This window comes from Nicotiana tomentosiformis, chromosome 10, assembly GCF_000390325.3.
Source record: "Nicotiana tomentosiformis chromosome 10, ASM39032v3, whole genome shotgun sequence".
NCBI lineage: Eukaryota > Viridiplantae > Streptophyta > Magnoliopsida > Solanales > Solanaceae > Nicotiana > Nicotiana tomentosiformis.
The window spans coordinates 71464483-71487620 of record NC_090821.1 but is presented as its reverse complement, the minus strand read 5'-3'; the positions used below and the strand labels follow the sequence as shown (position 1 = coordinate 71487620).

The following is a 23138-nucleotide window of genomic DNA, read 5'->3' as shown; positions in this document are numbered from 1 at the left end:
AAATATTTTGTTGAAATATATTTTTCAGTTTTTACAAAAAAAATTTTCTTCAGTTTTTTCATTTTTTTTAAAGCAATTTTTACAAATATTTCGGGTATGAATATGTGTCTTTTTAATTAATTAGGAGATATTTAGAATTGGCCAATAGAAGGATGACACGTGTCCCTCAGTTTAAATGAAGGGTATATTTGGACTCATAATATAAAGAAAGGTATATTTAAACCTTTTTCGAAAGTACAAGGGTATATTTGGCCCTTTACCGATCCAGATAATGCAAAGTGATGAGTTGGTTATTAGTTTTATATATAGTTTTGAGTTCAAACTATGTGGGCCGGCATTTTTTAATCCTAACCCTAAAAAAAAAGGGTCGTCGGTTCCTGTTATCAGGTCACCAATTTTCTTGACCTTCCAACAACGGGCAGGCGTCAGCCCTCTATATATGATCTTACAACTATGCGGAGACCTGTATTTTTAGTAAAAAGTTGCCCGGTCCTCGTCACTACGGCCCCCTTTGTGAAGAGGCACCCCTTATCCTACCCTAAAACTCACTTTTTCTCAAACATGTTGCCAAGATGCAAGACATAGCTAGGTGACTACTGATATGAGGTATTCAAATTACAATCATGCTTTGAATAAATGAACACTAAATGGCCCCTCCTATAATTTAAAGGCCTATAGATTCAAGACATTTAGTGGCTCTTCAGATGCATGCATACTTAAAGTTATCCAACCTGTGCTTATCTCCTAGTTTCCAACAGAACATGTACATGAAATCAACCATATCTCAGTCCCAACCAATGCTACGAGAAAAGAAATATTATCTTTTATTATTGACTTAGAGCATATGATGCGAGTGTGAGATGGCTCGGGCATGTTAAAAGGAGAAGCATAGACGCCCCAGTCAAGAGGTGTGAGAGGTTGGCCTTGGGAGTAAGAGGAAGGGTAGAGGTAGGCCAAAAAAGTCTTGGAAGAGGTGGCCAGACGGGACATGGCGCAACTTGAGCTGACCAAGGACATGACCCTTGCTAGAAGGTTGTGGAGGTTGAGGATTAGGATAAAAGGTTAGTGGGTAGTCGAGCGTTTCCCTTTGTCTACATTAGTTCAATAGTTTGGTGTTAGTATGGTACCCCTTTTATTCTTAATTTGCTATTATCGCATATCTTGTATTATTATTACTTGCCGTCAGTACTCCCTTAGTTTGCTATCACTACATACCTTGTATTGTTGTTACTTATTATAAGTACTTCTTTCATATTCTCTATTGCTATCTTGGATTTAGTTTTCTAAATATATTGTCTTGTTATCAGTGCTTCTTCCATCTTTTCTTTAGCCGAGGTTCTATCGAAAACAGTATCTCTATCCTTCTAGGGTTAGGAGTAAGGTTGCGAACATCTTACCCTCCCCAGACCCAACTTATAAGATTAACTGGGTTGTTGTTATTGACTTGGGGCATATGATTGTGCTTGAGAAGAAACAACTTCTTAAATGTAAGTTCTTTGTAGGGAGATTTAGGATTTAAGCTCTGTTGATTCAACCTATAAGATTCTTAAAATTGACCCCCATTGTATTTTTTATAGATTCATAGCTACTATTTGTTATGATTTTAGTGATTTTTTTACACAAACTTATACTTATCATCGAAAGTACTAAATTAATATGAACATACACCGTTATGAGACCCAACATTCAATAAGATGAATGTACTAACAAATTCACACTAAATGTAAGCTCATCGTAAGCAAAGGCAAATTCAAGATTTAAGCTCTATGGATTCAACCAATAAGGTTCTTAACATTGAAACCCATTGTATTTTTTTATTGATTTATGTCTACTATTTGTTATGATTTTTGTGAATTTTTACACAAATTTTTGCTCGAAAAGTACTGAATTCATGTGAACATGCGCATCTATGAGACCCAACATTCAGCAAGATACAACAACAACAACCCAGTATAATCCCACTAGTGGGGTCTGAGGAGGGTTTATTGTACGCAGACCTTACCCCTACCCTGGGGTAGAGAGGCTATTTCCGATAGACCCTCGGCTCCCTTCCTTCAAGAACTCTCCACCTTGCTCTTGGAAGGTGCTCAGTTCGGAATCAGAGTTCTTGGTTAAATGATGAAGCACAATGTAGAAAAGCAGAGTTCTAACAAGCACAAACTAACAAGGCTAAGTTGTGAAGTTGCATAGGAAGTAGATTAATAGACCTAAGATATGCAGTCATAAACATTTATATACAAAGTTAAGCAAGCAAAAAATCCAGATTGGCCAATGAAAAAAGCGTTAGGTCCCTGTGGGGCATGGATTACAAAATAGCAAGTTGCGTCGAGTATTAATTTCCATTAACTTGCAGCAGACATAGTTCAACCACAAGCTTCACAAAAATCTGACAACAATTAGCAGTCTCAACAACTTATCTCAACCACCGTGCTCCCCAGAATCAAAACCAAACTTGCTTCCGCCCCAGGCAATGTAACTGTCCTGTGATCCAAAATCCTACAGAAATTTGATGTCGAATATAAATTAAGGCACATATAAGAATAATAACATAAACAAAGAAGACACAAAGAATTTTATTTTATAAACGTTATGGCAAATACAAGAATAGACTTACAAGTTGACTAAGTCGAAAATCAGGTGGTGTGTCCATGTCTATGTTGGCTGGATCAAGAACCAAATGTTGGCACTCCTCCAAATCCTTCTTCAGATCCTCTGGTCCTAATTGAGCATAATCAGCAAGACTAGGTTTAGAGTTCTCTTTGTCATTTTCATTTCCATCCCTATTTGGAGATTGGCTAGCAAGAAGATCATCACATAAGGATAGCCCTTCTACAAGTTGCTGAGAATCTAGCAAATACTGTGACTCACTATCCCACCATTTCGGGTCATCACCAGTCTCGTTATCAACTTTTGTCCCAGTTTCATCAATTTGGTTCTCTATGATTTGATCTTGATTCTCAGTCTGCTCAGGAAGAGCTCTCATGTCATCTTCTATGTAATCCACGTCATGAAACTGAATACAAAAGCAAGAGGAAACATATTAAGAAAAAACCATTGTACAACAAACTAGTAGTCGGACTTCTTTACTTAAGTAATGTCCTATGAACCGAAAAAGAAAAAGAAGCTACATGATAATGAATAAGAGCACTATTATTAATCATGGGGTTCCGAGGACATGGACTTTTTTTCTGGGATAAATATACCGGTTGAGCTCTCAAGTGGATCTCATAATATCCCACTTACACAGTCGAGAGAAATGTGATGCTTTTATATGCTTGAGTTGATAGACATCCATGTCCTGACCTCAACTTCTCAATCTGAATTAGTATGCATATTCACAAACTTAAGCCCCCAAAAGCCTCCTATTTAGTTAGGATGCGGCAGACTCACCTCCGAATTACAGAAGTAGAAAAAGAATGTTAAATAACCTGATATACAATTTTTTTATCAGTGGATAGGTACAAGGGTAAGTCGTTTAACTTTGAACTCATAGATTATAGAATAAAAAGGGCAGCCCGGTGCACTAAGCTCCCGCTATGTGCGGGATCCGGGGAAGGGCCGGAACCACAAGGATCTATTGTACGCAGCCTTACCCTGCATTTCTACAAGACGTTGTTTTCACGTCTTGAACCCGTGACTTCCAGGTCACATGGCATACCACTTACGCCAAGGCTCCCCTTCGTAGATTATAGAATGATCAACAATATTAAATCCATTCCATCCGGAGGGTGCTTCTTTCTTGATAAGCAGACAAGTGTTTACTGATGTAAACAGAACTAACGAGCTGCTCTCACTGTACAATAAAAAAGCCAAAACCACTGGAAATGTACAGTACAAAAAACAAAATCTCAGCCCCCATTCTGAAGAGAGCTGATAAATTCTAGCATCGTGTCTGCGTCATGTACATCCTCAAAGTTGCACCAAATAACTAATAAAGACCCATACTTCAGTCTAAGTATATTTTCATTGTTCCGGTCTGCAGTATGCTTCTGTTAATTTTGGTGCAAGAATAAACTTTTAGAAAGTGCTATCTTATCTATTTCTTTTTAAATTTCTGGGACAGTGTAGAATGGAGAAACTTACTAAATTGATTTACTCTTATGTAACATTAACATTGACCGGCACCAATGAGAACATTACACATGGTAATACCTGGGTAATGGGATTGATGCCAGAAGCGGCAATTTGCTGTCTTGCATCCATACTTGAAGATAGCCTCTCACCGCAAGGGGGTTCGGGAGTCACAGACTTGGGGGTATGTGGATCAACCTTAGCAACCAGACATTCAGAGTCCTCGGGCAATTCTTCTTCAATTTTTTCACCTTGCTTGACCTGCTGCTGCTGCTGATAAAATACTTTAGACACAACATATTCCCCTTCCCTTTCATCTTCCCCAGTTCCTAGGTGATATTGGTGCATCACCCAATTTGTCTTCTCGGCTTTCCCGCCCTTAATCGGGCTTACATAAAGAACCATAATCTTCTTACACCCTCTTTGAATTCCATCCAAGATAACAGGTTTTGTCCGACCAGTCTTATGCCAACGGACATCACCGAAATTATCACCATGTATTTTCCTACGCTTACGCGTTCCTGTATTATAAGCCTTAACTGCTCGGTGAAAGAAGTGCGAGACACTTCCGTCCTGCTGAACACCTACAAAACTTGTATTCAGCATAAACGAAAAATCCATAATAAACCAAAAACAGAAAGTGCAAGAACAGTCACGGGTCCGGGCCGTGGAAGCAGCCACTAATGCCTGCGCTAGGTAGGTTGTCTACATCACATGCCTTGGGGTGCGGCCCTTTCCCGGACCCTGCATGAATGCGGGATGCTTTGTGCACCGGGCTGCCTTTTTAAAGTGCAAGAACAGGAATAGGATGTCTTTTTTATACCTGGTAAATTTTGAGGGTGTGTATAGCAGATCCCATCATCTTCATCAACAGTTGGAATGAACTCATCAATAAAAGGATGGGAATTCCAATTGCCAACTCCGACTTTTCCAAGTAAGTGCCAAATAATCTCTTGATCGGTTGGATCAAATTTTACACCTCTGGGTAATCCTGGCCAGTCATTGCTGACCTGGAAAGACCAACTTTAACGTATCAGTTAAAGGTACCACGACTATGGATTTCCTTTGTTTCCTTTTCCTTCCGTTCAAAATTTATTTATCTTTTTGCTTTTCATGCAGAGGAAGAAATCTTATCAAACTACATAGCTAGAATATCAACAAATAGAGAGAGAAGTGAAATTCGTGTGACAAGACTCTTACATCGTTATTATCAATGATAAACTGGCAGTTAGGGCAAGCTTTTGTGGGGTTGCTCTTCCAATTCACCGCTCCAGGATCACCTGATGCACTCTTAATTTTTGTTGCAATTCTCTTACTGTCAACTAACCATGACGGCCTGCAATGCATAAACCATAACTATGATCTTGAAGCGCTCTCTTAGTTTCAATAAAGAACTACATCATTAAAACATGGATAACCTTCTAAATCTATAGCACATATGATGGAATTAGAAAAAAGATCTCCCCCTCGGAAATTACTAACTTTACTTATTCCAAGCATGAGAAGTAAGATGAAATAGCAACCTCTTCCATTTTTGTAGAAAATGCAGAGAATCTCTAGAGTTGAAAATCCCAAGTGCAATCCCTCGAGCTTGGGATTAAGCCCTTGAAGCTAAGCTGTTGTTGTTGTATTTGATTCAACTATTTAGGGTGAATTCATTTTCCTAATTTAGCATACATCAAACTGGAAAATTCATCTTGTTTGCCACAATAAGCATGGGAATTTCCCTTTGCTTCCAGCATACTAAATATCCTTACAGAGAATATGACTTATTATTAAAACCGAAGAGAGGAAAGTAGATAACAAACAAGCACTCTTCCCTTTACTTCGAAATCAACATCAACAACATACCACAAGTGGGGTCTGGGGAGGGTAGTGTAGCGTTAAATCAAAGAAACAAATCCACTAGATTCTTTTGAACAGACAAGCACATTGAAGTGTAAATGAATAACACATTGATAATTCCACGTAATCAGGTGTCACAATCATACTCCAAAAAGACTATCTTTGACATAGCCTAGTTGTCAAAGTGAAGATGATTTAAATCTAAAATTCAGAACTTGAGACTCCCAGATTAGTACATACTGAGAAATTTGTGTGGATGGAAGAATTTTGGTAGGTTATTACATTAGCCCAATCATCTGGAAAAAATAGTAACATCGCATAGTATTACTACATGAAAGAAAACCAAAAATTAACATCCTGCAAATGCTAAACAAAAGCAGAAACATGACAACCAAGCTTTTCCAGAAAGTACCATAACATTTGTATCCAATTACTAAGTAATCATCTATGCCTCAATCCCAAAAAAAAAACTTGTTTTAATAACCAAGAATGCCAAAGTACCAATAGCGCATGGTTCAAATCTCAGTGGATAATGGGCCTGCCTTTCTACCCTTCTCCACTTGAATACTAGGGGTTCAAACTCATGACGTGCATCTAAACCACACATCACGCTCTTAACACTAGACCAAAGCCCGGGGGCAATCCCAAATTAATTGGGAACAATATTTATGATCATTGAAAAGCTCTTTAGACAAGTACCAAATTTACCTCATAGAACAATTAGTTCGATTCATGCATAAATTATTTCCAACTGGGAGTATGAAGTAGAAAGTTCGGAGCTAAATCAAGAAAACAACATCAAAATACACTAGTACTATCAAACAAATTTTTTGCTTAAAACCCCCAAAACCTGGAAAAAGAAGAGTAACAAGCATCTAAGTAACAAGCTCAAATGATTCAATCTATCTCTTTTATAAGCTCCATCACTGAAAAAACTGCGAATATAATTGGTTCTTACGTGCTCAGCCCTCTTTGGGTATTCCACTAAGAACCAATAACACAACATAAAGATGTCAACCTCATTCAACCAAGGAAACCCCTTTAAACTGATGCATGGAAGAAGATAAAAACATTAGAACCTACTACCACTCTTAGAGCAACACTAATTGTTCGGTTAGTTTTTAAACAAAAAGACTCCAAATCAAGCCAAAGTATCTGCTAGTACTCAATAGACAAATACAACTTTACTCGTTCATCAAAATCATATCTTTAAGTCATTCCTTGACTTCAAGAACCCAATAACAAGTAAGGAGCCAGACCTCATGCGACCAACGAAACCCATTCACCGAAAGGAACCATCAAAACATATTACAATTCTTAAAGTATCACTCATTGGTCAATTTTGAGTTTTTGGCCAAAGTATCTGCTCAGAAAAAACTCCATAGACAAATACAACTTTACCTATTCATCAAAATCACAACTTTAAGTCATCCCTCGACTTAAAATACCTAGCAGCAGGTCAAGAATATAGTCTTTCTAGTAAACTCAACATCGCCCCCCCCCCCCCCCCAAACCCCCACAAAAAGCTCGATACACAAAATACGACTTCACCCATTACCCAAAATCACTACTTGAGTCGTCCTTAAACTTCAAGAATCAACATACATTAGTAAAAATCCAGTCTTTTTCATATCAGTCTACTGATTATGTAAATAGAAATTGAATTTTCAGAAACTATACCCCCCCCCCCCCCTCAAAACCAACCCAACAAAAACAAATAAAAACTCAATACAGAAAATACAACATGACCCATTATCCAAAATCAGTACTTGAGTCAATCCATGACTTCAACATACAATAGTAAAAATCCAATCTTTCTCATATCAGTTTACTGATTATGTAAATATAAATTGAAACTTTAGCAGCCATAAGTCAAGCATATAGTTATTTAAATAAAAGATACAAAAGGGTGTCAAAGTAAAAGGGAATCTGCATACCGAGCCATTGAAGAATGATGTGATCAAGAGCATGAAAAACCCTTTGTTGGTTTTTTTCTACTTTTGGGGTTATCTTGGAATGTCCCAAAAAGTACACTCCTAGTGGTTTCTTTGTAGCTTCCCATCTTTTTATAATTATTTTTTCAGGTATTTTTGAAGTTTAAAAACGTGTTTCTTTTGTACGATGTGACGACTAAAGACTGACATAAAAAAGACCACAGGTGCACAAGAGGTGAAAGAAAAAGGGGATATTTCTCTTTTGTCCCTCAAACAATTGCAGATTTTGTTTTGGTCCCTATTGTATTTGACAAAGGGCCAAATGTCCCTCCATTTAAATGAGGGGTATATTTGAACCCAAAGTATGACTGCAGGATATAGATAACCCAATAGTATAACGAGGGGTATTCTTAGACCATTTTTGAAAATAGAGAGGTATATTTGGCTCTTTGCCGTATTGTATTTGATTAAAATTTAAACATACACTTTTGATCCCTCTACTTGTAAATCTTCAGCATTACACCATTTTAATTCTCAATGCATTATGTTAAGTTTATATTATTCCTCATTATTCGACACTAATGTAATTTTAAAAAGAGTTTCAATACAATGTGTTTCCTATATAAAGGACTAAAAATATACATTTTTATTAATTAAAAATTAAATACATTGAGTTATATATCACAAGGATCAAAATTAAAATTTATTACTAATTAGGGGATCAAAAATGCTACTTATTTTACATTCAAAAATATGGCATAGTGGTCAATAAAGTGGGTTAAGACCGTAAAGTTTCAAGTTCTAATTCCAACGGACGCAAAAATAATATTTTATCTGTTTTAATTTATGTGAATTTATTCGTCTGTAATACGGAGTTTAAGAAAAAAAAATTTAAACTTGTGGTATAAAATAAATAAATTATTATATAAAAATAAATTATTTTTAAATATAAAAATAAATTATTTTTAAATATAAAAATAAATTATTCTTTATTGGTACGGAATAAAAAAGAAATATATTCATATAAATGAAAACGACAGTACGTGCTTCTTTCTCGTGTGTTTTAAGTTTTGATAGAGGTAACAGACTAATTATTGGTCAAGATACGCGCAAGAAATGTTGAAAATGTTATTGTCCCAAAGAGAAACCAGATTCGAGGAATTTACATGATTAGTGACATTAGAGTTTAGAAAAGTGACATTGACCCTTAGGATTGAAACAAATGCAAACTATCCCTTATTGAAGTGGCCAAGAACTTTCATTTGGTCTGAAATAAAAGAGACCAGATCACTTGGAATTTTAGAAAGTACACCAGAAACATATAACAAAGTGATAAGCATAGTACATATTGTATGGTCCAAAATTTAGATCTAGGTTTAGGGATGGGTATTCGGGCAGTTTGGATTGAATATGAAAATTTCGGTTTGAATTTTTGATTTTTGGATTAAAGAAATGACAATTCAAATCCAATCCAAATTAGCTCGGATTGGATCGGACTTTTAAGTTCGATTTCAGATTAATCGGTTTGGATATTTTGGATTTTCGATTTTGAGCTTATAAGTTGAGATATTTCTTCTTTTATACAAAAATGAATATCCAAATAAATTGCCTGAAAAGTTTCGCATTCTCACCACAATCTTCCAAATAAAGTATTAAAGTAATAGCATTATTATCAAGAAAATGCAACAGAGTCATTAATATGGCTGATAAGAAGTAGCTATAGCAAAATCATATCCAAATAGGAAAGTATTATGACAACAAACAATAACAACCCAGTAAAATCCCACTAATGGGGTCTAGGGAGGGTAGTGTGTACGCAGACCTTACCCCTACCCCGAAGGAGTAGAGAGGCTGTTTCCGAAAGACCCTCGGCTCAAGAAAACAAAAAGACAAAAGGACAAAAGGAGACAATATTAGTATCACCACAGCAATCATGAGAAAAATAAGAACACCAATGAAATCCAGAATAAATATGCAAAGCAAAAACGATAGCTAGTAAATAGGTTCTGCACTGAAAAGCGAAATAGTAAGACATAACATTGCAACTAGCTATCTTAGACAAAAATTCTACCTGGTTATTCCCACAATTGTACGAAGTAAGGCAAGACTCAACTATCTCCTAACCTATAACCCCAATACTTGACCTCCACGTCTTCCTATCAAGTGTCATGTCCTCGGAAATCTGGAACCTCGCTATATCCTGCCTGATCACCTCTCCTCAATATTTCTTAGGCCGCCCTCTACCTCTTTCGTTCCCTCCATAACCAACCGCTCACACCTCCGTACCGGAGCATCTGGGCTTCTCCTCTGAACATGTCCGAACCATCTAAGCCTCGCTTCCCGCATCTTATCATCAATGGGAGTCACGTGCACCTTCTCCCGAATATCATCATTCCTAATCTTATTTATTCTAGTGTGCCCGCACATCCACCTCAACATCCTCATTTCTACTACTTTTATCTTCTGGATATGTGAGTTCTTAACGGGCCAACACTCAGCCCCGTACATCATGGCCGGTCTAACCACCGCTTTATAGAACTTACTTTTGAGTATCGGTGGCACTCTCTTGTCATACAGGACTCTAGATGCTAACCTCCACTTCATCCATCCTACCCCAATACGGTGTGTGCCATCCTCGTAGATCTTTCATCCCTCATGGGTAGCCGAAACAAGGTACTTGAAGCTGCCTCTACTCGGGATGACTTGTGATTCAAGCCTCACATCCACGCCTACTTCCACCGGCTCAGCGTTGAACTTATACTCCAGGTATTCCATCTTCGTCCTGCTCAGCTTGAAACCCTTAGACTCAAGAGGTTGTCTCTAAACCTCCAGCCTCTCGTTAACACCGGCTAGCGACTCATCAATCAGAACTATGTCATCAGCGAATAGCATGCACCATGGCACCTCCCCTTGAATATGGTGCGTCAACGCGTCCATCACTAGGGAGAATAAGAACGGACTGAGCGCAGAAGATTGGTATAACCCTATTACAACCGAAAAATGCTCAGAGTCGCCTCCTACTATTCTAACTCGAGTCTTAGCCCCATCATACATGTCCTTAATCGCCATAATGTAGGGAACCGACATATCTTTTACCTCCAGGCATCTCCAGAGAACTTCTCTAGGTACCTTGTCATACGCTTTCTCTAGGTCAATATATACCATGTGCGGATCCTTCTTCTTCTCTCTGTACAGTTCTACCAACCTCCTAACAAGGTATATAGCTTCTGTAGTCGAACGACCTGGCATGAACCCGAACTGGTTGTCGGATACATACATTATCATCCTCATCCTCGCTTCAACCACCCACTTTTACACTTTTATGGTATGACTCAGTAATTTGATACCCTTATATTATGACAATAACTTAGTAATTAATCTTGAATATATGAGATAATATCTAATGGGTAGGGTGTTGAACTTATTACTACTAGCATATGGATAATAAACTAAATATAAAGAATAAAAAGTTCAGATTTTCGGATATCCAAAATTCTGAAGTACCAAATTCATTATCCAATCCAAAATCCAAAATTTTTAAAAATCAAATCCAAAATCCAATTTGTAATCCAAAAACCAAACCAAAAATCCAAAAAAAAATCGAATTTGAATTTGGATTTCGGGTTTGCCCAAACTATGCCCGCCCATATCTAAGTTTATACAATTAAATTTGTAGTGAAAAAGAGTTAATCTTAATCAATATTAATATCCAAATGATAGACCAAGTGTATTTATGAAAAATACCCCCACGCTGGATAGCAATAATGGAGTAATGAATGAATCAAGAATGTGAAAGAGAGCAATAAATAATAATAAATGGCATTCAAGTAAATAAATGAATAGAGGTCACCCGACAAAGGTGCTATTCCCCAATAATTCCTCTGACAGTGATGAAAAATGATGAGCCTTTGAATATTCCAATTCCTCCTGGATCGGGGAAGAAAAGATAGATAAAGATGTAAAAAATAATTTTTGTATGTATGTGATAAAGAGAAAATCTTTAGAGAATGTCAATACATTGTTCTTTACAAAAACTGTTAAATCCTCCTCTATAACAACATGCCTTTTTTTTAATAAGAGTACATAAGTCACAAAACCCTAGAAAATACAACCAGAAGGAATATTCACTGGAATATTCTCTAGAGAATAGTAATCCTAGAACTACCCGTTACTGTTTTCTGAAGATGAGTACTCACCCTCGTCCTTGTCTTCTATCGAGTCACTTCGACCTTGTCGACGGCCTGTTATCTCCTTGTGATGTCGACCCTCAGAAGTCAGGTCATCGTATCTTTTTGCCAACACGTGGCAGCCTCCCAAAGCTTCATTCATGTCGACTTGGTCAATATATAGCATGAAACCCATACAAATATAATCTTCCTTACAGACACAATGGTTCTTAACTAAAAAAGTTTTAGAGAGTCAAATAACACTATTCTTATTTTGTTTAAATAAAAGAAATATAAAAGAAAAATATCAACAATGAATTGTTTGAAATTTTGGAGGTACAATAAACTAATTTATATTAAATTCGTAACTATAATAACTCTTCTTTACAGTAAAATGATGCTCGACCAAGAAAAGCAACAACAAAAAAACTGAAAACGTATAAAACTGAAAATAGAGGAAAAGATATTGTTAAATGGGAGTAAACTTAAGTTCTTTGACTTCCGTCGGAACCAATAAAAAGTACATATATTTTGTTGATTTGCATTCCCTAATAATTTGAATCATTTTCTCCAAATATTTCTTATTAGTACAGTAGTAATAGATTATATAGGTTGATTTTGCATTACATATTTGAATAATATTGTCTAAATAGAGGCATATCAAGAATTTTACGAGCATGAGTGCACCACTATTCTTAGATAAATGTATGATTTGATAATATAATTTTTTTTACAATAACATAAGTTGACGAGCAAACTCTAATTGATATTATTAGTATTATTTATGTCCAATGAGTTTTCATACTTTGAAAACTATCAATAATAAAATCATTACTTACCCTTTTAAGTATCTTACGTTATTTATAGCAAAAAAATCATTAAAAAATTCTTCATCCATCCGATACATAGATCATTTTATGTACTTCTATTTCCCTATAGATATGTGATTTATATTATTAATTTTTTATTATAGTGGGAGTTTAAGATTCATTAATTTTTTTTATCTTTTCTTGGTACTTCATTTCATGACAAAATGTAATTTTTTTTAAGAGATTAACCTTACAATTTTAAAGTTCTCTTTTTCTACGAATACTTACAACGTACTATTATCAGTGATAGTCTTCAAGAGAAAAAGATAGGATCATAATATCACTTTTCATAAAATACTTTAGTGAAAGCTTTCTATTTAAAGAATAACTTAAGGCTGAATAACCAAGAAACAACAAAGAAACAGAAGCATGTTTAATTAGAAAGTCCAAGAAAGCAAGCAGGAATTGAACCCCTGATGGGTTCACACATGCTTATTTAAAAATAAAATAAAAATAATACAAGTACTATATAGCCGCTACAGTGGAGAGAGAAGATCTAGAGAAACTTTGAGCGACCAAAGAATTTTGAGCTTCAATGGCCGCTATGGTCGGCGGCCAGCCCACTGTTCTGGCTGGTCTGCCCTCCCTCTCTATCGCCACAGCCCATACTACAACAAACACCAATACCCAACCATTAGATTACAACCATATACTAAAACCAGGAGCATTAAATAGTTCCATGCACGCGACGTCCTCAAGCTCGATAATTGTCGCGCCAATCCCCATAAAATCTATTACGTATCTTCATGGACAACCATTAATCAAGTGCACAGAAGCAGAAGTTGAAAGAATGAACATCATCGAGGGATTACAATATGTAGTGCTGGGAAAATTTTCCTATGGTTGGCCAGACTTGCAAGAGATACGTTGAATCCTTCCTGCTCAATGTGGAATAAAATGTGAATGTAATAATGGTTTGCTTAGGAATCATCATATTTTAATCAGATTAACATTGCTTGAGGATTATGCTAATCTTACTTCTAAAGGTGCGTACTATTTGAAAGTGAAGGATGGTTATGAATATCAAATACGACCTTTAATCTATGATATTAAGTTTAAACTTGGTGAAGAAACTCCTAAAGTAATGACATGGATCTCCTTTCCAAATTTATTACCTACATTCTTTGTCAATGAGTGATTGTTTTCTTTAGCATCAGTTGTGGGCACACCGTTACATTTAGATATGGCTACTGTTAATAAGACCAGGCCAAGTTATGCAAGGGTTAAAGTTCAGGTGGATCTGCTAGATGAGTTGCCCAAAAGAGTTAGAATGGATATCAAAGATGAAATTACTGGCAGTGTTCGAACTGAATGGGTGAAAGTTCAGTATGATTATATTCCTAAGTACTGCACGGAGTACAAGCTACAAGGTCATAATGAGGAAACATGTTGGAAATTGCATCCAAAATTATTTGTGGAGAATGATAAAGAGAAGCAAAATACTACTACTAAGGGGGATGCTAACAATAATGCAAAGGCTCCAATTATGATCCTATCTAGTAAAAAAGTGGTTGAAAATGTTGGAGAACAGTGAAAAGAAGTTAAGGATAATCGTATGAAGAATGGTGCAAAATAGGCTGTTGTGAAAGGTCAAACTGGAAAAGAAATTATTCCAGTTGGTTCTGGTAATGTTCAGCAAGATCAAGGTACTTCAGGAAAAGAGATTGTTCCAACTGGTATTGTTACTGCTCAACAAATTCAAAATGCCAATAAGTTTGTTGTACTGGAGAATGATGAAGGTGAGATAGATGATAATAACCAGCTAGCTTTAGTGAACACCGACAATTCTCAAAAAAATCCAAATCCTACTCCTAAAGAAATTGAGAGAAGCTTAAACCCTGCAACACCTATGTTTAATCCTTGTTCACCTGGGATTATGGAAGTTAAGGAGATTAGTAATATAAAGGAAGGCAACCAAAATAAGGAGAAAGAACAGGAAATAATGAAAGAAACCACAACTCAATGGGTGAATCGAGCTTTTGCCGGCAACAAAGTCATTATGAATCAGTCATACCAAGAAATATCATCACAATTACTTGATACAGATGCCATTGTTGAGCATGAATATTTGAAGAAAAAAATTATTTTTTTAGATGGAAGACTTTGGTGTGATCAGATGGAGGATGACTCAGATGAAGGAGATCTATCGGAAGGATGTGAGGATGAAGATAATGCCATATTTGATGATGATGATGATGATGATGATGATGATGAGACACAAGGAGAAAAGATCAGTGTTAATAAAAATAATAACAAAGATGTTGTGCAGACAGGTGATAAGGAGCCAAAAAAGACTGATGCTTCAGCTAAGTTTGCAGGTTCAATTCAGAACCCAACCAATAGTCCTAATCCTAATTCCTCTGCTATACATAAAACACCGGTTACTGACCCTATTGATCCTGGAAATACTGGTGGAGATGAGAAGCGAAAAATTGCAGATAAGTTGAATAGAAATCCAAATCAGGGGAATTTGGAATTGACAGGGAATGTTGAAGTCAGTTCAAATATCCCAGGTGTTGTTGAATATATGATCAAGGAGAATGCAGCCAAAATTTTAATTCCTAAGCCAACAAAGAATCAGATTGCAGCAGCTGAGCAGCAGAAGAAAATGGAGGACAAAATTCTCAAAATTCATGAATTTGGATGTAGAATCAATAGCTCAAAATTCATGAATGTTGTTAGGCAAGGGAATTTATCTCCTAGACATATATACAAAGGTAAATCAGCTGGTCGAGGCAGAAAAAAGCAAGTGAAGGAGATTCCTAACGTACAACCAACTGGAGTCCAAACAAGGAGGACTGTATCTAAATCCATTATTTAGAAATGAATGCTCTTATTTGGAATATTAGATCAGTGAATATGCAAAGAGCTTCTAAAAGGCTCATCACAATGAGTAGACAACATCATTTCCAATTTATTTGGATTATCGAACCAATGCAACAATCAAAGAAGATAGAGAGATACAGAAGGCAGATTGGATTTGCACATGTAATTGTGAACACTTCAAATAAAATCTGGGCTTTCATTGATGAGAGATTTGATGTAACAGTGATGGTAGATATGGTACAACATCTAACATTGAAGCTTTATGATATTGAGGAGCACAAAGAATTCATTCTCACCCTTGTTTATGCGAAGTGTGATCATATTGAGAGAATTGAATTATGGGATTCTTTACACTATCTAGCTCGAGATATGAATACACTTTGGTTGGTAGGGGGGATTTCAATGTGATTTGGGATGAAGAAGAGAAATTTGGAGGGCTGCCAGTTTCCTTAAATGAGGTTGATGACTTCATGCATTGTATGAACACTTGCAATCTGACAGATATTGGCTTCAAAGGGAGTATATACACCTGGTGGAATAGACGGGCAGAAGAAGATTGTATTTTCAAGAGATTAGATAGAGCAGGGCAACATATGGTAACATCTTCCAAAATATTTCGAGTCTAGAAGAGGTGATACGAGTTCATAAAGCACAATTTGAGCTCAATCCTACGTTGCAAAACAGAGAAAGATTACAGAAAGTACATGCAGAGATGTTTAGATATCTAGCATTGGAGGAACAGTTTTGGAAGCAAAAATCTGGAATGACTTGGTTTAATGAGGGTGACAAGATTACCAAATTCTTTCATGCACATATTAATGGGAAAAGGAAGAGATTACAACTGAGGAGAATCCAAAACAGTTAAGGCAGCTAGATCGAAGATACTGATGCAATAGTTGAGGAACTAGTGAAATTTTTTCAAGCTCAATTTCATGACGACAATGTTCCTACAGATTTTGGAATAATTAATCATGTACTTCAACTGGTCACTAGGGAGCAGAATAAAAAATTAACAAAAATACCTACCACAGAGGAAGTAAAACAGGCAGTTTTAGGGCTTAATAGGGACAGTGATGGGGTTCCAGATGGATTCAATGGCAACTTCTTTCATGCATGCTGGGATATAGTAGGTGAAGATGTGGTGAAAATGATGAAGGAATTTGTTGCTGGGCAGGAATTACCTAGGTTCATCACCCATACAAACCTAGCGTTATTACCTAAGAAAAAGGAGATTAGCACCTTCTTAGATATGAGACCTATAAGCCTAAGTAACTTCATAAACAAAGTCTTCTCCAGAGTCATACATGAGAGATTAGTTGGTCTTCTTCCCAATCTTATTTCTGATAAACATCCAGGCTTTGTCAAAGGTCAAAGTATTGTTGAGAATGTCGTGTTAACTCAGGAGATTGTCAAATCTTGTCACGACCCAAAATCTAACCATGGTTGTGATAGCGCTTATCGTGTTACTAGGCAAGCCTATTTCCCAAAATATTACTACTAAATCAATTATAAAAATTTAATAAAACAATACCAACATTTGAATTTCTCATAAACTAAATCAACTCTAAATATAATATATAAAATAAGGAAACGAGCCCCAAATATCGAGGTGTCACTAAGTCATGAGCATCTAAAACTATAAACTAAGATATATAAGTTGTCTAACTGTCCAAAAGAAGAAATGACAAGAGGAGTAACAAGGTCCTGCGGACGCTAACAACTACCTTGCAGTCTCCAAAGATAGCCGGTATGAACTCAACGATCACCGCCTTCTAATTCACTTGAATCTGCACATAAAGTGCAGGGTATAGTATGAGTACAACCGACTCAGTAGTAACAGAAATAACTAAAGAACTAAGCAGTAGTGACAAGCTAAGCAGAATAATCCAATTATTATCTCCACCATTTAAGTACAAACAGGAGTAGATACGTAATTTCATAAATCAGTAAGACTACAAGGAAAATTAACAGGTAAATACAACAACAACAAAAATAAATGCAACCTCACAGCAATGTCACTCCATCACTCGTACTCAGTACTCAATGCTCAACACTCTGCGCTCACTGGGGTGTGTACAGACTCCGGAGGAGCTCCCAAAGCCCAAGCGCTAAGCACGGACAACTCACATGCCATCATATCAATACCTGAATCCGCACGGACAACTCACATGCCATCATATCAATACCTGAATCCGCACAGCCAACTCACGTACTACGCGGACAACTCATACGCTATGGTATCAATACATGGACCCACACGGTCAACTCACGTGCTACGCGGACAACTCACGTGCTATGGTATTAATATCCTCACACCTAGGCCCTCGGCCTCACTCAATCATGTACCTCACTAGCTTCACCATCATCAACAAATAAGGGAATACAGTCCACATCAAGTATCATAACATATTAGCAAATAATAGAGACTGAGGTAAACATGTACAATAATTTCTATGACTGAGTACAAATAATGTGAGCATGAATAAAGCCTAAGCATGATCTGTAACATGAAGGCAGACAAGTTCAACAACAAGTAACTACGTAAACACAGATGATGGCCATGAGGCCTCACGGGACGGACCAAGTCTCAATCCCTCGAGGTATACACCCACATGCCCACCACCTAGCATGGGTATCACCTCCAAACAGTTACACGATATCAAATTCTCTGGGTTTATACCCTCAAAGCTAGAGTTAAAACTCTTACTTACCTTAACAACATAAAATCCTACTCCGGGATGCCCTCGTCTCTGGACTCGGTCCAAAAGCTCCGAATCTAATCAAAAATTAGAATACTACTATCAACATAGTCTAAAGAATCGAATTCCACAATAAAACTACATAAATATGCAAAAAATCCGAAATCGGCCAAAACCCGACTCAGGGGCCCATGTCTCAAAATCAGTCAAAAATGGCAGAATAATAAACCTCGTTCTCTTCCGAGTCTAACCATATAAAATTCATCAAAATCGGACTCAGTTTGGTCCCTCAAATCCTCACTTAAACTCTCCAAAGCTCAAACCCTAACTCCCTCAATTTCACTTTGAAATCATCAATCAAATCCCAAAAACAAAGATGGATTCATAAAATATAACCAAAACTGAGTAGAGAATACTTACCCCAATTCTTATGGTGAAAATCGCCCCCAAAATCGCCCAAATCCGAGTTTCCCAACTCAAAATATGACCGAATGAACAAACTCTCATTTTATATATTTTTTTGCCAGTTATTCTGCCTCGTTTCTCATGTCAAACGATGCCGAAACTCACTTTTTATGCTTCCAATAGATTCCTTGTAAAATTTCAGTCAAATTAGGCTTTTTAATCACTCATTTTGACCTTATAATGAAGGAGATATATAGGTTTTAATATTTGCAAATAGTGCAGATTTTTAAATACGAATTCAGTGGTAATTTTGTAAAATGACTATAAATTCCTCATACGATGCCCAAATTCGACGATTCTTTTTGCTATGGCTCTGTAATTACGATATAGATCTAATACTTCAATCAAAACAGAAATCAGAGCTCATTTGCTTAATGTGGTACCATTTATGCTGGAAGAAACGACGTCGAAACATAAGAAAGACGAGCACAATGCAGCCCAAACCTATCTGAAACTCACCCGAGCTCCTCGGGACCCCGTACGAACATACTAAAAAGTCCCATAACATAGCACAGACCAACTCAAGGCCTCAAATCATGCATAACAATATTTAAACGACGAAACGCGCCTCAAAACAAACTAAATGAACTTTTGAACTTTCGACTTTCAAAAACTTGCGCCAAAACATATCAAATCAACTCGGAATTAACTCATATTTTGCACACACGTCACAAATGACACTACGAACCTACTCCAACTTCCGGAATTCCATTCCGACCCGATGCCTAATTTTCCACTGCCGACCAAAATGACCAAATTTCTATCTTTCGCCAATTCAAGCCTAATTCTACCACGGACCTCCAAATTATATTCCGGACACACTTCTAAGTCTAAAATCACCCAACGAAGCTAACCGAATCATAAAAATCCCAATCCGAATTTGTTTACTCATAGGTCAACTTCCAGTTGACTTTTTTTCTAACTTAGCTTTCTAACTAAGAGTCTAAGTGCCTCATTTCACTCCAAAACTACTCCGAACCCAAACTACCAATTCAAAACAACTCAACACAGCTGAACAACACACAACTAAGCAGAAATGGGGGAACGAGGCTATAACTCTCGAAATGACAAGCCGGGTCGTTACATCCTCCCCCTCTTAAACAAACGTTCGTCCTCAAACGAGCCAAGAGTTGTTCTCAAAACCATCAAACCACCACAAAACCTTACCTTGCACATACCCGGGGGTGATCCCATGCCACCCCTATCCAATGTAGGTCCGATAACACAACATAAGTGAAATTTCTCAATTCAACCAAACCCACCAGCCTTGGAATCAATATTTTTTTTTTACTCATATGAAATTTCTTATAAAAAATGTGAATCCTGCAACCTACACACTGTAGAACTCATTACCTCATACACACCCAAAGAACTAATCATACCCATTATCATGCCGATCCAACTTACTACCAAGATGTCCTATCTATCCGAGTCTCTTTTGAATTACCTTTAAATTGATACTTCGCCCCGCCATAACACCACAATCCTCAACCCAGACTCACCACACGAGACCCAAGCATAAAATCACACCTCCCTAAGGCTCATAAGCCGCTGAATACTCTCTTAAATATCCCCAAAAGTACCACAAGCACGCGCTCACACAATCAACACCTCAGTGCTCAAGCTATAGTCAAACCCCGGCCTCGAGTCCTCCAGACTGGCCCAACATCAATACAAAGAAATCACATATCGCACCTCATCCAGGGAATCACAAGCCGTCGAGGCACAACTGATACTGAGCGCTCATGTGCGCATACAAATGCGTGGAAGAAATTCAAAGAGTTACACTTCAAGTTGAATCAATACCGCACGATAAGAATCCAAGAATATGAAATTTTCTAAGAGTTCTGCAGCCTCTCGAAGATAAGTACAAACGTCTCCGTACCGATCCGCAAGACTCTATTAAACCTGCTCATAACTCGTGAGACCTATGTAACCTAGGCTCTAATACCAACTTGTCACGACCCAAAATCTAACCATGGTCATGATGGCGCCTATCGTGTTACAAGGCAATCCTATTTCCCAAAATATTATTACTAAATCGATTATAAATATTTAATAAAACAATACCAATATTTGAATTTCTTATAAACTAAATCAACTCTAAATATAATATAGAAAATATGAAAATGAGCCCCAAACATCGGGGTGTCACTAAGTCATGAGCATCTAAAACTATGAACTAAGATATATAAGTTGTCTAACTGTCCAAAAGAAGAAATGACAAGAGGAGTAACAAGGTCTTGCGGACGCTAACAGCTACCTTGCAGTCTCCAAAGATAGCCGGCCTGAACTCAACGATCGCCGCCTTCTAACTCACCTGGATCTGCACATAAAGTGCAGGGTGTAGTATGAGTACAACCGACTCAGTAGTAACAGAAATAACTAAAGAACTGAGCAATAGTGACGAGCTAAGAAGAATAATCCAATTATTATTTCCACCATTAAGTACAAACAGAAGTAGATACATAATTTCATAAATCAGTAAGACTACAAGAAACATTAACCGGTAAATGCAACAACAGCAAAAGTAAATGCAACCTCACAACAATGTCACTCCATCACTTGCACTCAACACTCAACACTCAACACTCAACACTCTGCGCTCACTGGGGTGTGTACAGACTCCGGAAGGGATCCCAAAGCCCAAGCGTTAATCACGGACAACTCACGTGCCATCATATCAATACCTGGATCCGCACAGTCAACTCACGTGCTATACGGACAACTCACGCGCTAAGGTATCAATACCTGGACCCGCACGGTCAACTCACGTGCTACGCGGACAACTCACGCGCTATGGTATTAATATCCTCACAACCAGGCCCTCGGCCTCACTCAATCATGTACCTCACTAGCCTCACCATCATCAACAAATAAGGGAACATAGCCCACATCAAGTATCACAACATATTAGCAAATAATAAAGACTGAGGTAAACATGTACAATAATTTCTATGACTGAGTACAAATAATGTGAGCATGAATAAAGCCTAAGCATGATCTGTAACATGAAGGCAGACAAATTCAACAACAAGTAACTACGTAAACACAGATGATGGCCATGATACCTCACAGGACGGACCAAGTCTCAATCCCTCGAGGTATACACCCATACGCCTGTCACCTAGCGTGGGTATCACCTCCAAACAATCATACGATATCAAATTCTCTGGGTTTATACCCCCAAAGCTAGAGTTAAAACTGTTACTTACCTTAACAGCTTAAAATCCTACTCCGGGATGCCCTCGTCTCTGAACTCGGTCTCCAAAAGCTCCAAATCTAACAAAAAATCAGAATACTACTATCAACATAGTCTAAAGAATCGAATTCTATAATAAAAATTACATAAATATGCTAAAAATTCAAAACCGGCCAAAACCCGCCCCCCGAGCCCACGTCTCAAAATCAGTCAAAAATAGTAGAATAATAAACCTTGTTCTCTTTCGAGTCTAACCATATAAAATTCATCAAAATCGGACTCTGTTTGGTCCCTCAAATCCTCACTTAAACTCTCCAAAACTCAAACCCTAACTCCCTCAATTTCACTTTAAAATCATCAATCAGATCCAAAAAATGAAGATGGATTCATGAAATATAACCAAAACTGAGTAGAGAACACTTACCCCAATCCTTATGGTGAAAATTTCCCCCAAAATCGCCCAAATCCGAGCTCCCCAACTCAAAATATGACCAAATGAACAAACCCTCGTTTTATATACTTTTCTGCCAGTTATTCTGCCTCGTTTCTCATGCCAAACAATCCCGAAACTCGCTTTTTATGCCTCCAATGGATTGATTGTGAAATTTTAGTCAAGTTAGGCTTTTGAATCACTCAATATAATGAAGGATATATATATATGTTTTAATATTTGCAAATAGTGCAGATTTTTAAATAAGAATTCAGTGGAAATTTCGTAATTAATCTGAAAAATCTAGCAACCCATTTCTTTTTGTAAAATGACCATAAATTCCCCATACGATACCCAAATTCGACAATTCTTTTTGTCATGGCTCCGTAATTACAATATGGATCTAATGATTCAATCAAAACAGAAATAGGATCTAATTTGCTTAATGTGGTACCATTTATGCTAGAAGAAACGACGTCGAAACATAAGAAAGACGAGCACAGCGCAGCCCAAACCTATCCGAAATTCACTCGAGCTCCTCGGGACCCCATACGAACATACTAACAAGTCCCATAACATAACACAGATCAACTCAAGGCCTCAAATCATGCATAACAATATTTAAACGACG

The 23138-nt window shown here is 37.2% G+C and overlaps 2 protein-coding genes across 3 annotated transcripts; both read right to left on the bottom strand.

Annotated features, from left to right (window-relative positions):
* Window positions 1-2170: 2170 nt before the first annotated feature.
* On the bottom strand, window positions 2171-8018 carry LOC104107267 (SUPPRESSOR OF GAMMA RESPONSE 1). 2 transcript variants are annotated; one of them, XM_009616020.4, is made up of 6 exons: window positions 7854-8018; window positions 5272-5407; window positions 4895-5081; window positions 4153-4655; window positions 2615-3013; window positions 2171-2496 (listed from the first exon to the last, which is right to left on the bottom strand). In XM_009616020.4, exons 1-6 carry the CDS (start codon window positions 7859-7861, stop codon window positions 2419-2421), a joined length of 1311 nt encoding a protein of 436 aa, XP_009614315.1. In that variant the 5' UTR covers window positions 7862-8018; the 3' UTR covers window positions 2171-2418. The 2 variants fall into 2 exon arrangements, with proteins under 2 accessions (XP_009614315.1, XP_009614314.1); XM_009616019.4 differs by lacking the exon at window positions 7854-8018 and adding an exon at window positions 5490-5567.
* Window positions 8019-10670: 2652 nt separating this feature from the next.
* Window positions 10671-11141, bottom strand: LOC138900371 (secreted RxLR effector protein 78-like). The gene has a single exon (XM_070187109.1). The coding sequence runs from the start codon at window positions 11139-11141 to the stop codon at window positions 10671-10673; it is 471 nt and encodes a 156-aa protein (XP_070043210.1).
* Window positions 11142-23138: the final 11997 nt, after the last annotated feature.

What these genes read in the sequence shown, in the direction of transcription:
- LOC104107267 (XM_009616019.4), bottom strand. Translation starts at nt 5,509, where the DNA reads ATGTGCTATAGATTTAGAAG. An exon ending in GCATCAATCCCATTACCCAG is followed by an intron (nt 3,014 to 4,152) that starts GTATTACCATGT and finishes TTTTGTATTCAG; the next exon opens with TTTCATGACGTGGATTACAT. An exon ending in ATTTTCGACTTAGTCAACTT is followed by an intron (nt 2,497 to 2,614) that starts GTAAGTCTATTC and finishes AAATTTCTGTAG; the next exon opens with GATTTTGGATCACAGGACAG.
- LOC138900371 (XM_070187109.1), bottom strand. Translation starts at nt 11,141, where the DNA reads ATGAGGATGATAATGTATGTATCCGACAACCAGTTCGGGTTCATGCCA.